Source organism: Lithobates pipiens, unplaced genomic scaffold (assembly GCF_037356315.1).
Source record: "Lithobates pipiens isolate NorthernLeopardFrog02 unplaced genomic scaffold, aLitPip1_a1.2 Scaffold_30, whole genome shotgun sequence".
Lineage (NCBI taxonomy): Eukaryota > Metazoa > Chordata > Amphibia > Anura > Ranidae > Lithobates > Lithobates pipiens.
The window spans coordinates 62,432,065-62,448,482 of NW_027507791.1; the positions used below are offsets into that span (position 1 = coordinate 62,432,065).

General features: G+C 42.5%; 1 protein-coding gene across 5 annotated transcripts in view; it reads right to left on the reverse strand.

Moving 5' to 3' along the window:
• Nucleotides 1-8,080: 8,080 nt before the first annotated feature.
• Nucleotides 8,081-16,418, reverse strand: part of MTHFD1 (methylenetetrahydrofolate dehydrogenase, cyclohydrolase and formyltetrahydrofolate synthetase 1) — a 116,553-nt gene continuing 108,215 nt past the window's right edge. For all 5 annotated transcript variants that reach the window (XM_077464341.1, XM_077464342.1, XM_077464344.1 and 2 more), the window contains 3 exons: nt 13,923-14,075; nt 11,725-11,840; nt 8,081-8,247 (listed from right to left, as the gene is read on the reverse strand). In XM_077464341.1, the coding sequence (XP_077320467.1) occupies nt 11,751-11,840; nt 13,923-14,075 (243 nt within the window). In that variant the 3' untranslated portion in view covers nt 8,081-8,247; nt 11,725-11,750. The remainder of the gene's footprint in view (nt 8,248-11,724; nt 11,841-13,922; nt 14,076-16,418) is intronic.

The following is a 16,418-nucleotide window of genomic DNA, read 5'->3' on the forward strand; positions in this document are numbered from 1 at the left end:
TACATGAATATGATAGATGGTCACATAGTAAAGAATAGTTAGAAAAATAATTCTTTGGGTTTGGAGGAAATGAAAATGGAACAAACAAAGCTACTTTTTATTTCTTTTTTCAATTCCAATTATGTTCTGCTGCAGGCAACTTTGTTCTAAGATTTCCTTATTTTTCCTCTCTGGTATTGCAAGGTTTTTTAGGTGAAATCTTTGGAATCAACGCTTCATTAATCACATCACAAAATCAGAAAGCCTTGGATGAACTAATGCTCTGCATGTGTTAATTAGAAAAGCTGCAGGCATCGGCGAAGACACATAAGCGTTTTTTTCCTGTCTGCAATACGCACGCAGTGGCTCATTTCTATTCAGCGATAATGGACGTTAAAACATTTTTTGTCTGTTACATATTAATCTGTTCTGCGGAAAATGTATGTATGTTGATTTATTCTTTTGCCAGCTAAAATGTAGAAATCTGTAAACTGGAGAATAAAATAAAAGGTAGTTTGATTATTTAGTCTTGTATTAAAAGGAACCAGTCTGGAAAGAACTAAGGGACTTGTCATTGCTGACTTGATCCTGGAACTGGTCCCAGGGATTTTATCTTTAAAGTTTATTTACTGCTTGGTAGTCTAGGACTGATATGAGCTGTCCATGAGGTGTCTGGAAACATTAGTAACTTGAAAAATGCACTATCAAAAACAAGACCAGTGTGCCCGTGCCATTAAAAAGGAAGTAAACCCTGATGGGTTTTACTTCCTCTTTTGCTTCCTGCAAATTAAAAGCATAATGGGCTAGTGTATGCATTGCAGCCAATTATGTGACATTTACCTGCAAACAAATCCATTGCTGTCCCCTGTGCAGGCTGTGTCCATCTTCGCCTCTCCCTTTCCGGGGGCCGCAAACACCGGCTCTGTGACTGGCCAGAGCCACGTGATGTCACTCCCGCACATGCGCGCGGGAGCTGTCAGCAACGGCACACACTGGGGTTAGAAACGACATGAAGGCCCGTTTCTTCACAGCGCATGCACCGATTACATCATCGGCACACTACAAGAGAAATACCTCCTAAATGGAACACGTATAGGAGATATTTCCATTTACTTATAGGTAATATAGGTATAGGTAAGCCTAGAATAAGACTTACCTATAGGTAAAAGTCAGTAGGCAGGGTTTACAACTACTTTAAAGCGGAGTTCCACCCACAAATGGAACTTATGCTGATCGGATTCCTCCTTCCCTCCCTCCGGTGTCACATTTGGCACCTTTCTAATCCAGGTATTTGCTCCCACTTCCGGGCATAGATCGCCGCAGGTTCCAGAAGACAGCAGGGACCAGTGAGGATGCGCAGCACGACTCGCGCATGTGCAACAGGGAACTAGGCTGTGAAGCCGCAAGGCTTCACTTCCCTTACCAAAGATGGCGGTGCGAGAACTGAGGGCTTTGGGTGAGGACATCGTGGGTACCCTGTACAGGTAAGTGTCCATATTTGAAAAGATAGCAACTGCAGTATTTGTAGCTGCTGACTTTAAAAAAAAAAAAAACTCTGCTTTAAGGAGATTTGGGCTCCCTCCAGCTTACCTGCTCACTGCCTATGCATTATTGTGCTTCTACTATGGAGGCTCTCAAAAATGTAGTTAGGACTGCAGATAATATTGGGGTGTCCAGATGTGGCTTTGCAGCTCACGCATTGAGTTTGCAAATGTGTGCTAACTAAACCCATGTTTTTAACGCAACCTGTTAGTCAGGATAATTTGGTTAGTTGCTGGCTGGCCAGTAAGTTGAGCTGTGAATTTTCTTTGGTTTTGTTTTACCTATGTTGCCCTTCCATGTGTTCTTTTCTGCGAAGGCTAGCTATTAGGTGGGGGCAGTGGCCATTTGTTTGTACTGTCAAAAACAAAGCTGTGAAAAATGGGCATCCAGGAGGTGCTGGCGCTTTGATATGAGCTTATACAAAGTAGTGAGAGTGGAAAAAAAAAATTTGAAGAGCCCACTGGCTCAGGTTAGGCTGCTCACAACAGACAAGGCTACCCTCCAGTGGATAATCCATCAGGTTACCAGAAAAAGACATACATATATGGAAGGAGCACCAGAACAAAAAGAGAAAGCATCCAAATTAATTATTGAATATTGATGTTGTGTTAAAAGACAGCCAAAGCATATCAGGGGTCAAATTAACTTACCCTTCATCAGCGTTTCAGTTAAAAGTTAGAACCTTTAGTGGACTCAAATAAGACTTTCCTGTATGAATATGTGCAGGGAAGCCAATGCTGGATTACAATTCCCATCCAGCAGTATCTGCATCAGCAGTCAAAATAAGAAGCTTCTTTTGACTGCTGATGCAGATACTGGTGGCTAGGGATGGCTGAACGGTTCGCCCGGCGGTTGTTTCGCGGTGAATTTCGGCTGTTCGCGGTCCGCCCGATCGGCGGACTATTGCCGCTGTTCGCCCGGTGGACTTCCGTGTTTACTGTGTAAAAGAACTTTGACCTATGATGACACATCCATCATGTGGTAAAGGACAGCCAATTGAGACATTACAGCACATGGACACTTGGACATTCCCCCTAACTTATAAATAGACCCGATCCGGCGGCCATTTTACATTCTTTCGCATGTCACTATAGGGAGAGACTGCAGTGACCCAAATCGCTAGCTATTAGGTCCACAAAAGTTTTTTTAAGGACTGGTATGGTATAGGTGGTAGGTGTAGTTCAGGATATAGGTTTGAGGCACTGCTGTGCTAGTGATTGTTGCAGCAGCCTGTCTTTTGTCAGTGTAGAGAGAGGGACAGGACGCTGTGTGCAGCAGGGACAGTCAGTTTAATCATTAGCTGTTACTATTAGGTCCACAAAAGTCCTTTTCAGGACTGGTATGGTAAAGTAGTACAAGGATATCGTTTTGAGTGCTATTCAATTTATTGTTGCAGCAGCCTGTGTTTTGTCAGTTTAAATAGGGACAGGCAGGAAGCTGTGTGTGGCAGTGAGGGACAGTCAGTTTAATCAGTAGCTGTTACTATTAGGTCCACAAAGGTTCTTTTCAGGACTGGTATGGTAATAGGCTTGTACACGTATAATATTCTTTCTTCCAAATATAGAAAGAATATTATACTTGACTGCTGCCCTTCTGCTGCAGTAGTCCTTTATGAGTATAGGGACTGAGGTACAGTCTGCTAATCACAACCTACTAGTTCCACAAAGGTCCTTATAAGGACTGGTAAGATATAGCGTACTAGAGTATATAGGGTTGAGTGAGGTACAGTCTGCTAATCCTTAAGGACTGGTATAGGTCCATAATATATAGGGTTGAGGTGCACTACTGCTGCCCTATTCTGCAGCAGTCCTTTATCAGTATAGGGACTGAGGTACAGTCTGCTAATCACAACCTAGTTCCACAAAGGTCCTTAAGGACTGGTATGTACTATTTGGTGTGCAGTATATAGTTGTGTAATAAACATATAAAATACTTGCACATACTTGACTTCCTCCTGGGGATGCTTATTATGAGGGGCTCCCATCATCCCTGTGCTGTGCTGACTTCCTCCTGGGGCTGTACCTCTGCTGTGCATATTATGAGGGGCTCCCACCATCCCTGTGCTATGCTCATTATGAGGGGCTCCCACCATCCCTGTGCTATGCTGACTTCCTCCTGGGGCTGCTTATTATGAGGGGCTCCCACCATCCCTGTGCTGACTTCCTCCTGGGGCTGTACCTCTGCTGTGCATATTATGAGGGGCTCCCACCATCCCTGTGCTATGCTCATTATGAGGGGCTCCCACCATCCCTGTGCTATGCTCATTATGAATGAATGAATGAATGAAATACTTGTATAGCGCACAATGCGAACTGAATCGCCTCTAGGCGCTGTGGCGAGCTTTGATCATCTGCTAAAAGAGGAATTATGAGGGGCTCCCACCATCCCTGTGCTATGCTGACTTACTCCTGGGGCTGCTTACGGTGCAGGTGTCAGTGCTGTATATCACGGTGCTGGTGTCAGTGCTTTATGTCACGGTGCTGGTGTCAGATGGCTATCATGGTGCAGGTGTCAGATGACTATCACGGTGCAGGTGTCATTGCTGTATGTCACGCTGCTGATGTCAGTGCTCTCTATCACGGTGCTGGTGTCAGAGGACTCTATCACGGTGCTGGTGTCATTGCTGTATATCACGCTGCTGGTGATCATCTGCACTCTCTTCTTTGCCTACCCTGACCTTCCCTCTCCTCCATTGCCTTCATGCGCTCCACAGTCCTGAATTGTCACAATTTCACATATAAAAAAAGAATGCTTGTAGTTGTCGATCCCAGATTCACCTCATACATGTGTTATGTCATTGGCCATGTGGTGGGACTATGTTTGCACAGCTAGTAATTATTTAGTGGCTGCAAATTTGACCTGTAGGTTTGCAAAGTTCGCCTCCCATTGAAGTCAATGGGGCCCGCCGCGAACTATCGGCCGTGTTCGCGAAACGTCCCGTCGGAAGTTCGTCCATCACTACTGGTGGCCAACAATCCTAATTTTGGTCTGGCACTCACAAAAACAAAGCCATGGCAGCTCTGTGTTTTTATGTTGACTGAGGTATTTACCTCCATCACAACCTCATCATTAAAGCTGATATAATGCCAAAAAAGTTCTTAGTTTTGAATAGTGGGAAAGGCTAGAACTATTGTTGGGTGTTTACTGCTATCTAAGGTTTTGTTAAGAGAGATGTACAATAAAAGTTAACACAGTCCACTGACTACAGTCTTCGTAATATCCTCTTGCCTGGATTTTTTTTCTCCATGTTGCCCTTCCTCTACACATGCGCCCCTTCAATCTCACAACATACTAAAGCCAAATACACACGATCGGATGGTTGGCCAACAAAACAGTGGAATTTTGTCTGAAGGGCATTGGCCCAAACTTGTCTTGCAAACACACGGTCACACAATTGTTTGCCAACAATTACGAACGTAGTGACGTACTACGTTGTTTTTCAGCTCTTTAGCGCCACCCTTTGGACTCCTTCTGCTAATTTTGTGTTAGTAGAAGTTTGGTAAGTGTTGATTCGCACTTTTAATTTCACACTTTTCAGTTTGTTTCTGAACGGGCGTTCGTCAACCAGCCATGTTGAGCAATCGGAGGCGATAACGCGTTATTTATTGTTGGCCTTGGAGTTATTGCTTTGACGTTATTTGGTTGAATAATGATTTGATTTGGTATATTTTCTATATTTTTGGATGCATAGAATGCACTTTTTTGTTAAGTTTTATTGGCAGATAGCATGTCTAATTTTATTTGTTTTCTTTTTTTTAATGCACAATAGAAAAAATCGTGGAGAATAATATTTGGCTATGCGTTTTTTTTACTTCAAATGAGTTTGGGAGTAGGCAGTTACATGTTAAAAAATATAATGTAAAATTACAAGGGACACCAAGGGATAGTTGTATCTGATCTTAAAAACTACAGGATACTGGTGTTGTGGTAACTTGCCCAATAAAAAAAAAAAAAAAAGCATAATATTATTCTTGATATCACTAGAAAAAAAAGCATTTGAAAATGTATTTGCAAGAAGAGAATGTGTGCTGCATTTCAAGATTTCATAATTTGCCACGTCACAAATGTTAAATTCTCCATTACAAACGCTAGTTTACAAGACCCACCACTTCCGAGCATGCGTGTTTGTACTTTGGACTTTTGTTTGACCGATTTGTGTATACACGCTCGGAAAATCCAACAGACATTTGTCCGCGGAAAATGTATAAACCTAGCATCCAACATTTGTCCGCAGAAAGCTGCCCGACAATTGTCCGATGGAGCATACACATGGTCAGATTTTCCGCCAACAGCCTGTCATCACACATTTCCCCTCGGGAAATCCGATTGTGTGTATGAGGCTTAAGCCATCTTAAACTCTGCTCCAAGCTAGATCACCAATCTTGCCTCAATATATTAACCAAAGTGTCCTTTTTGCTCCTTCCAAGACATCTTGCTCCATGACCCCACCTCCAATGCTCGCCCCCAGAAAGTCTGGATTTAGGAGTCTCTCCTATCATCTGGAACTCCTTACTCAAATCTCTCCAGCTATAGCCTACTTCTATCCACCTTTAGTTGATCCCTGAAAACTCATATTTCAGGAAACCTACCTCACCACCTAAAAAGTGAATAATTTTTTTCTCTATCAACTCAATGCAACCACAGTTACTAGCATTTGCATCACTTGCCCCTCTCATTTAGATTGTAAGCTCTTACAAACAGGACCCTGTTCTCTTCTACCCAAAGCTGTGCATGGTCCCTCCGCATCATCAGAGGTGCAAGTACAGTGTAGTGCTATTTACCCTACCTTGTACATGGAGAAGGCAAGCATGCAGCAATGGCAATGCTGGACCGATTACATAGATGGAGAAAGACTGAGAGCCAGGTATAAAGTAGGGAGTGCACCTTTTCTCTGCACCCCTAGACTAAATTATTAATCTGCAGTTTATGCACTGTGTATTTGCCTGGAGCAACTATTGGTTTTCTAATAAAATGGTCTGAATCTGCTTTTATTCTCAAGGAATAAATAACTTGTCTAGATGCAGGCTAGAAGTAATTCAGAAAATGTTGCGCTGTATAGTCCTGCTGCTGGCAGCCTATAAAACTATGATAGGCTGACTTGCCTTTAGTATGTTCACAGTCTCAGATCTTCTCCTATAGTTTGTCTGCAGTCCCCGACCATCTCCTGTAGTACGTCTGCAGTCCCTGACCATCTCATGTATGCGTTTACTTTGTAATTTATTGCACATTTTTGCATATTTGTACATTTTGTGGCCCTTATTGACAATTAGTGGCCTTCACCACACATCCTAGTACAACTTAGTAGTCTCTGTTTAAAAACACAACTACTTACATATAAGCTTGCACCTTACACATTTACATATCTGGTGTTGAGTGTTATTCGTGTATCTGTGTACTGAGGATGTGGCTATACAAGTTGATAACAGTGGTTTACATGTGTTTGACACATTCACCCATCTTTTAGGCATTTAATACCTTATTGTATACTGAATTTACCATACACCATTGGGGCACAGCTATAACACCGTGTTTAGTTGCTCTGTCCACTCCTTTCTTTCAACTATTTACAGCCTGGTGAGGGGTCTCACCCCCAATTTTTTACTGGTAATTTTTCTAGTTGGCGGTGCTGTATGTGGGGTTATATACGTATGTTTTTATACATATTTGTGTACATCCCGTCTGAGGTATTATAGGTAGCGCCTGGCCCCTCCTAATCTAATTATTTGACCTTTGCCTTTACTTGCGATCTTTTTTAGGACTGCAAGTTATAGGGGTGGCGACACCGTTCTCAGTGTTATTTTATACCGTGGCCTAGCAGTACCCCCATAGCGCGGTCTGGTTTCGTGAGACCTGTGTTTATTACTTATATATCTCCTGTAGTACGTCTGCAGTCTCTGACCATCTCCTGTAGTACGTCTGCAGTGTCTGACCATCTCCTGTAGTACGTCTGCAGTCTCTGACCATCTCCTGTAGTACGTCTGCAGTCTCTGACCATCTCCTGAAGTACGTCTGCAGTCTCTGACCATCTCCTGAAGTACGTCTGCAGTCTCTGACCATCTCCTGAAGTACGTCTGCAGTCTCTGACCATCTCCTGAAGTACGTCTGCAGTCTCTGACCATCTCCTGAAGTACGTCTGCAGTCTCTGACCATCTCCTGAAGTACATCTGCAGTCTCTGACCATCTCCTGTAGCATGTCCCTAGTTTCTTACCATCTCCTCTATAGTATGTCTCTAGTTTCTTACCATCTCCTCTATAGTATGTTCCTAGTTTCTTACCATCTCCTGCAGTATGTCCACAGTCTCTGACCACGTTCTATTGTTTATACCAGACACTGAAAATCTCCTGCAGTATGTCTACAGTTTTTGACCATCTCCTACAGGACCTTCCATAAGTTTTGACCATCTCCTGTATGTCTGCAATTGCTTCCTGTAGCAATAAATAAGCTGAATATAATGTGTGGCCCTTTGGTGGGGTCAGGGGATGCATGTAAGGCCCATTACATCTTGCAATTTAACCAGCACAAGTTAAAATTAAAACAAACAATAACACAACACAAACCTTTTTGTAAAATATATATTTATTTTCCAGACAGACAGGTTTGCAAAGCCTGTGAGAAAAAAAAACACTAAAAGACCTTTTGTAGAAAGTAAAGTAAAACGATTTTACAGCAGAATTTCAATGGCAGCTAGGCCATGGCTTGAGTGCTGATCAGCCAGCTTTAAAACACTGTAAGTAAGCAGAGACAAAACAAGAAATTACGTTATTTTGAAATTTGCAGCTATTGCTGCATTGAACAATAAGCACAATAGGAAATGTATATTTCTTGTGGCACACGGGTCAACAGAAAGGCTAACCATACACACAGAAGGAAAGTTTTAAAACCAAATTCCAGGATCCAAGAAAAGTGCCGAATCTAGTTTCTGCCTACTCTTTGATCATTTATTGTAACTTAATCTAACCTGCAAAAAAGTGTTCCAAAGTGGCAGTCATGTGACCATCAACTGAACCGCCTCACCCCTCCCTCTCTCCAAACAAGGAAGTTATTTGCATACTGTGTGAGTAAACCCATCGGAAGGTATGTGTACCGCAGGTTGGGAACCATTGGTTGGTCCTGAGCATGGAGAAATGGCTTGGTTAACACCAGGCCTCATTCAACCCAGACATTGTGTGGCGGCTAGTGACCAGATCAGACTTCTACAGCATGGAGTTTTGCAGTGAAAGCAGCTGTACTGTTATTAGCAAGGATTAACCTTTTCACTGCCAGGTTCGACTGACAGCGGGGGGGGGGGGGAGGTTGGGGGGTTTCACACACAACCCAGTAGCTGCAGCCACCGGATTGTGTGTGAAACTGACAGACTCCTGCCTGTCAGGTGAAAGCATTCGGTTTGCTGACAAACACCCTTGGTACTGGTGCCCCTGACTCTGCCGTGTTCAGCCATGCTTTGCAGGCTCGGCTTGCCCAGCTGCGGGTCCAGAAGCCACATGCTATCTCTTCCAGGTCAGCCTCTCCGTGTCCCTGGCTAGTTTAGCTGGGAAGTAATGTTTTTCAATGCGATCTGCATTGTAAAACATTCAGTGGACCCCAGAGGAGACGACCTGCCACCTAAAAAACATCACATACCGATTTTTTTTTTGTCCCCTATGTGATGAAAAAATAAATAAAATTTCCACCCCCCCCCCCCCCCCAAAAGAAATATTTTTGGAGACCCCCCACAAATACACACATATGAACCTTAAAAGCATAGGCGCCTATGCGAGAAAATATTGATTGCGATACACATGTTACATATCGCAACACACGCCAGAGTGAGAGCAAGAATTCTAAACTGATACTTAGAGGGCTTTTGAAGCATAGAAAATATAAGGAACTGAAAACAAATTTAAGGTTTGGCATGCTGGGTATATATTTACTTGATGCAACCTCAGCTTTTATATTTTACCAAAAATTTGTGTCTTTTTTTGCGCTTGTTTGCTATAAAATTCACTTTAGTTTATTTGTTACAGAAATTTTGGGTTTCGTAGACCTTTGCGTTGATAACAGGTGACATAAAAAATTTGAACTACCACTATTTTATTCTCTAGGGTATCTGCTTTGAGAAAATATATAATGTTTGGGGGGTTTTGATTAATCTTCAGGCCTAAAATTATTTTTTAAACATGTGCGCAAAAAACAAAAACATATCTGGCAGCGAAAGGGTTAAAGTAGAACTATAGCCAAAATGTTTTTTTTTTTTATTTTGAATTGAGCAAGGAGGGTTATAACCATGTTTTTTTCCCGTCATCTGTGTCCCATTGGGGAGATGTCCCTTCACTTTCAGTCCCATAGCCAACCAGCAAGTGAGACGAAATCCCTGCAAATTAACACCTTTGTGTCTAATGCCGCGTACACACGATCTGACTTTCCGGCAGACTTGGTCCGGCGGACCAGAATCCATCAGACAATTCGATCGTGTGTGGGCTTCGTCTGATGTTTTCTTCCCAAAAGTCCGATGGACCTAGAAATAGAACATGTTTTAAATCTTGGTCCGCCGCACCAAGTTCCTATCGGGAATAAGGGTAAAACACATCTTAATGCCCAAGCACAATTTTGCAACTTTGACATGTTTACAACAGGAAATGAAAGGAAATTCATGCAAATTAAGAGAATTCCTTGAGGACCCCCATGTCACAAGAACTAGTGTGCCCATCGGAAGATTTCCCCTCTATTACTTTTCTGGGGCAACCCAAAATTTGTGATTTTTTTTACTTTCACGGATAATGGTAAACAGGGCAGATAGAGAGGATGAATCGCTCCAATGGAGGGGCAGAGACAACAATAAATACCTAGTGGATGTTCTAATCCCTCTAGACTTGAAAAAAGTTTTGCCTTTAGTTATACTTTAAAGGGTTTGTTAACCCCTTAAACTCTGCCAGACTCTGTATTAGTACTAGTCTTATAGAAAAACGAGTGCTGTAAATACCTATTTAGGGCTGTCTTCAGCCTGGTCACATGACTCGTGGCTGCTGTACAGCTCCAATGAATGGATACTGCAGGAGGGACCATGATCTCCCTCTGACGTCAGCTGGGGAGATCACATGGCCATGCTCAGCCTCTCCTGCAGCACCCACGGAAACAGTCACGTGACCGGCCTGAAGACGGTGCTAAACCAGTATTTACAGCGCTCATTTTTCTAAAAAAAAGAATGCAGTGTGCTCTGCCAGGATATCATAGAGGGGCTGGCGGCTAGCAAAAAACATTTTACTAGAAGCGACGGGGGGCAGAGACGGAGACACAGACACGAGCTGACATGCAAGAAGGTGGGGGGGAGAGAGGAGAACAGAGGGGAGGAGGGCCATAATTAGACCGCAGTGATCAGGGGGATACAGGAAGTGCCAGATTCAGTTTTTTTAAATAGTTTAGAGGGGGCAGATAACACAGAATGTGCTGTTTAATCTGCTTTAAGGTACCAGAAAATAAGATTTTGTTTTTGGGTTAACAAATGCTTTAAAGTGGTTGTACACCCTGTACAACCACTTTTACCTACAGGGAGGCCTATATTAAGGCTTACCTGTAGGTGCTGGAAATATCTCCTAAACCTCCACAATTTAGGAGATATTTATAATAATGCCATGCACCAATGTCTACGACACATACCCCAATGTCTACGGCGCATGCGCACTTTAGAAAGGGCAGATCGTGTCGGGGTCATGCCGTGACTGGTGTGCAGCCACAGAGCTGGAGTTCGCGGCCCCGGAAGGAAGAGGGGTGAGGATGGACGCTCGCTGCTAGTAGGGACAGCGGTGACATTGCAGGCTTCGGTTTCATGCGTTGCATACTAGCCCATTCTTTACCTTTGCAGGGAAATAAAGAGGAAATAAAACCCATCAGGGTATACTTTCTCTATAAGGAATTGCAGCTGATAAAAGAAGCTGAATCTAGAGATGGACTTCAACTCAAGACGTAATTCACTGAGCTACTGTTATTTGCTATAATTATTGTTATTTTCAGCCATGGGACCATTCATTTCAAAATTTCCTGAGCTCTAAATTGCGGAAAAATAGGGTTGTATTGACAAATTATTAATTTTTATAGCTTCTAAATGTAGCCTTCCTAAGTCTCCATGTTTCTCTAAGTACAGGTTTCCTTTAAGTGCTTCTGTAGCACTGTAGAGAATTATATACTGCACAGAAGGATAATGGGTGGGTACAGCACTACAATCTCACCATTTAGTATATCCAGACTCGAGATTTCAGAACAATCCATTTACTTGCTCCGTTTCAGGATCCAGATCGATATCATAGAAACACGGTCTAGTTGGAAGACCAGGCATTGTGCTCATCTACAAAACACGAGCAGAGGGTTAGTGTCATTTATATCTATCAAGTGTAAATCCTCTATGTAATGAGCATGCACAAGCTATAATAAAATTAGGGTCTTTATTGTGTCATCAGTCCTAGTAATGGTGCAGTCATCCTTCCTCCTCCAGAATGTCTACAAACAGCTGCAGACAAAGAGCTTTCTTTACCGCCATAGGAGAACACAGGAGAACTGGCTGCACTACTGCAGTTCTGTTGCTTGCAAAATAGTCATGACAATAGCAGCGTCCCTTACAACAAGTGTTCTCATATAGGAGCTTAGGAAAGATATATTAATAAAATTCTATTTTTTAGTGGACGCATTTTCTTACAAAGCTCACTTCCTTTTACTAATTGAATCAGGGCTCCCTTCACAGCCTTATCTGCTGCTGAAATGGACATATAGAAGAGGAAATATAAAGATAATATTGAGCACAAAGTTCTCTTCTGCAACTACACATTTGTATACATTCTTGTCCAAAATTATATATATATATATATATATATATATATATATATATATATATATATATATATACACATACATATACATACATACACACACACACACACACATATATACATACATATACACACACACACACTTACTGGCCACTTTATTAGGTACACCTTGCTAGTACAGGGTTGGACCCCCTTTTGCCTTCATGCTTCATAGCATAGATTCAACAAGGTGTTGGAAACATTCCTCAGAGATTTTGGTCCATAGTGACATGATAACATCACACAGTTGCTGCAGGTTTATCGGCTGCAAATCCATGATGCGAATGTTCCACCACATCCCAAAGGTGCTCTATTGGATTAGATCTGATGACTGTGGAGGCCATTGGAGTACAGTGATCTCATTGTCATGTACAACAAACCTGGTGAGAGGATTTGATCTTTGTGACATGGTGCATTATCCTGCTGGAAGGAGCCATCAGTAGATGGGTACACTGTAGTCATAAAGAGATGGACATGGTCAGCAACAATACTCAGGTAGTATGGTGTTTAAATAATGCACAATTGGTATCAAGGGGCCCAAAGTGCCAAGAAAATATCCCCCACACAACCACCACCAGCCTGAACCATTGATACAAGGCAGCATGCTTTCATTTTGCCAAATTCTGACCTGACCATCTGAATGTCGCCGCTGAAATCGAGACTCATCCGACCAGGCAACGTTTTTCCAATCTTCTATTGTCCAATTTTGGTGAGCCTGTGTGAATTGTAGCCTCAATTTTCTGTTCATATCTGACAGGAATGGGTGGTTGTCTGCTGCTGTTGCCCATCTGCTTCAAGGTTCGATGTGTTGTGTGTTCAAAGATGGTATTCTGCATACCTTGGTTGTAACAAGTGGTTATTTGAGTTACTGTTGCCTTTCTATCATCTTCAACCAGTCTTCTCATTCTCCTCTGACATCAACAAGGCATTTTCCTCCACACAACTGCCATCCACTAGATATTTTCTCTTTTTCGGACCGTTCTCTGTAAATCCTAGAGATGGTTGTGCGTGAAAATCCCAGTAGATCAGCAGTTTTTTAAATACTCAGACCAGCCTGTCTGACACAAACAAACATGCCACAATCAAAGTCACTTAAATCCCATTTCTTCCCCATTATGATGCTCGGTTTGAACTTCAGCAAGTCATCTTCACCATGTCTAGATGCCTAGATGCATTGAGTGGCTGCCATGTGATTGGCTGATTGGCAGTTTGTGTTACCAAGCAATCAAACAGGTGTACCTAATAACGTGGCCAGTGAGTGTATATGTATGCGCACACACACATACAGTATATATAAGCTAGTAATTACATTATATAGAGTCATCTGCCCTTGATTTCCTATGGATTTCACCTGGGGTGACATTAATAAATTATGTCCCAGCAATTCATAAAGAGATCTGCGAGAAATACTGTATGTCAAAGCTACATTGCCCTTATGACCGGCATACTCCACTAACCAGCATTCATTTTGTTGCCATAGTGACCCTGTACCATGTACTTGTCCCGCCTTTCAACGTATCCCATCTTTTAAAGGTCATATTGACTTATAAATAATAACCTCTTACCGATCCAACTAATGGATATAGAAACCCAGCTCCAATGCTGGCTCTGATGTCACGGATGGGCAATACAAAGCCTTTTGGGGCACCTTTCAGCTCCGGGTTATGAGACAACGAGAGATGCGTTTTGGCCATGCAGATTGGCAGATTAGAAAAGCCCTTCAGATAAAAGTATAGAATACAAGGTTAATACATTAAAAAAAATGCTACATATCATCGCCAATCAGTGAGTGTGCTTTTCTTGACCAATCGTCACTCATCTAGCACCAGATAAGTTTGATTGGCGCATAAAAAGACACACATCTACAATACAAGTCACACCTGACCTCTACTTTCTGTCATTGGAGGGTTGGGGTGTTGGTAACTATGGTAGAAGTATATACAGATTTTATTTACAAATTATTTGTTTATTAAAAAAAAAAAAAAAACTAATTGTCTGCACATGTCGACAGCTCACTGAAATGAACATGCTGCCAGGGCTGCCATTAGAAATTACGTGGCCCCGTTCAGCTTACATGACAGAGCCCACCCCGCCGCCGACAAAATCATTACATCATTATTAGCACACACAAACATAACATAAGTTACAAAATGTTAAATCTAAAAGACAAAACTATATTGAGTTAATAAATATAGTTCTGTGTGTAAATGAACTCTTGGGGGTCAGTCACATGGGTGCTGTGGCCTGTACAGTGTAAACCAGATTTATTTTCTTTAAATGTAGCTGGGGCTGTGTGCAGGCAGCCTATGTTACGCTATGGAGGTGCAGCAGTTGTATGAAAACAGCCACAGGTTCTAATCTGACAGGCAGGTGTATGGTCCCTGAACACTGACCTATGTGCATTTGGGGCCACTCACAGGCACCTGCACACCTATCACATTAGGGCCCGCGGCTGTATTCATACAGTTGCTGCATCCTCAGAGTAACAGATGGCTCCAGCCGCACAGACCACTCATTTATACTGTATGGGGAAGAACAATGTGAATGAGCACTTAATTTTTTTTAAAAAAAATTTTTTACAATTTTTTTTACATTTTTTTTTATTATTATTATATTTTACAATCCTGTTGGAGGGCTTGGGTGAAATATCAGGGGCCTGAACAGACTCCTGACATCTCACCTTTGAGAAATGAATTGAGAACACAGATTCTTTTATTCTTCTCTCTGTAGCCTCAGCTGCACTGAAGATGAATAAACAGGACACAGAGGCTCCTGTCTTTATAAACTGAAGCACAGTAAACACAGTGCACTAGGCACAGTTATGAATGAACACATTGAGACCTCACTCACTGTGTTCATTCACTAAAGAAAGGGGGCAGTAAATGACATATTCACTGGCCAATTCCCCTGCTCCACATCCTGAGCATTCCTGTGTGTACCCAGCAGCAGCCAGAGAGGGCCCAGGCACACAGAGGGGTGGGCACAGCAGGAAAAAGCAGATGTGAGCAGGACAAGTAGAGGGATCTGTGCAGTGGGGGGTGCAATTACAGAATGATGCCCTGTGTTTCTCCTCCTGCAGCAGCTGAAAGGCAGCAGAAGGGAGAGGAGGAGGAATCTGCTTCCAGGTACTGCAGAGAGCCGCACGGAGCATCATTCCTGTAATTGCCCCCCCCCCCCCCCCACCACGCTGATCACCCTCCCTCTGTCCTGCCCGGGCCCCATACAGGAAGACTGGTGGTAACTCATTATCAGATTCCTTGCATGTTGCCCTAAACTCAACACACCAAAAATGCAGGCGCACCTGTATGGGTGTGAATGGAGCCTTAAAGTGCACCTGTACTTGCTTGTTCTTGTGTAAAACTTCAACAGGTGTTAGTGCACACACTTAGCCATTACCTTGTACAGCACCCCGGGAGAGCCACAACCCAAAGAATTCTTTATCTAGGACGTTAAGGCTTGCTCCCGCCCTCTCCTCATTGCTGGGCTTCATAACTGGCCAGAGCCATAACATTTTGGAGCATCCCAGGTTTTGAGGCTTTGTTTACCAATGATTTTTATTTTTGTTGAAAAATAAATGATAATTTACAAGTTATAGTCATGCACATTACAAATGTAATTCATTATAGGATAATCTGGTGATAATCTCATACCAAATATAACTGATTACAGGTTATATGAATAAAATTAACAAACTCGTATGACTGCCCTATCTGGTAACCAAAATTGCCATTATTATATTGGGGAAATATCTGAAGGGCATCACATGCTTAATATTATAAGAAGAGAAAAAAGAAGGGGAGAAAAAAAAAAAGGGGGGGGGGGGGGCTCTTACATATTGAATGTGAGTTACCATATATAAGTAAATCCACAGTCCTTGGACCTTAAAGATCAAAGGATGACCAGGAGGCCCATTTTCTTTCAAGTACTGGCAAAGTGTCCATCAAAGTGTGGTGGACTCTTTCCATGAGACCGATCGCCTCCCTGTGACAAACATTCTAATGGCACTATACACAGTTCAAAAGCTAGTCAAAGTAAAGGGCAAGCAAACCCTAGCAATTAAC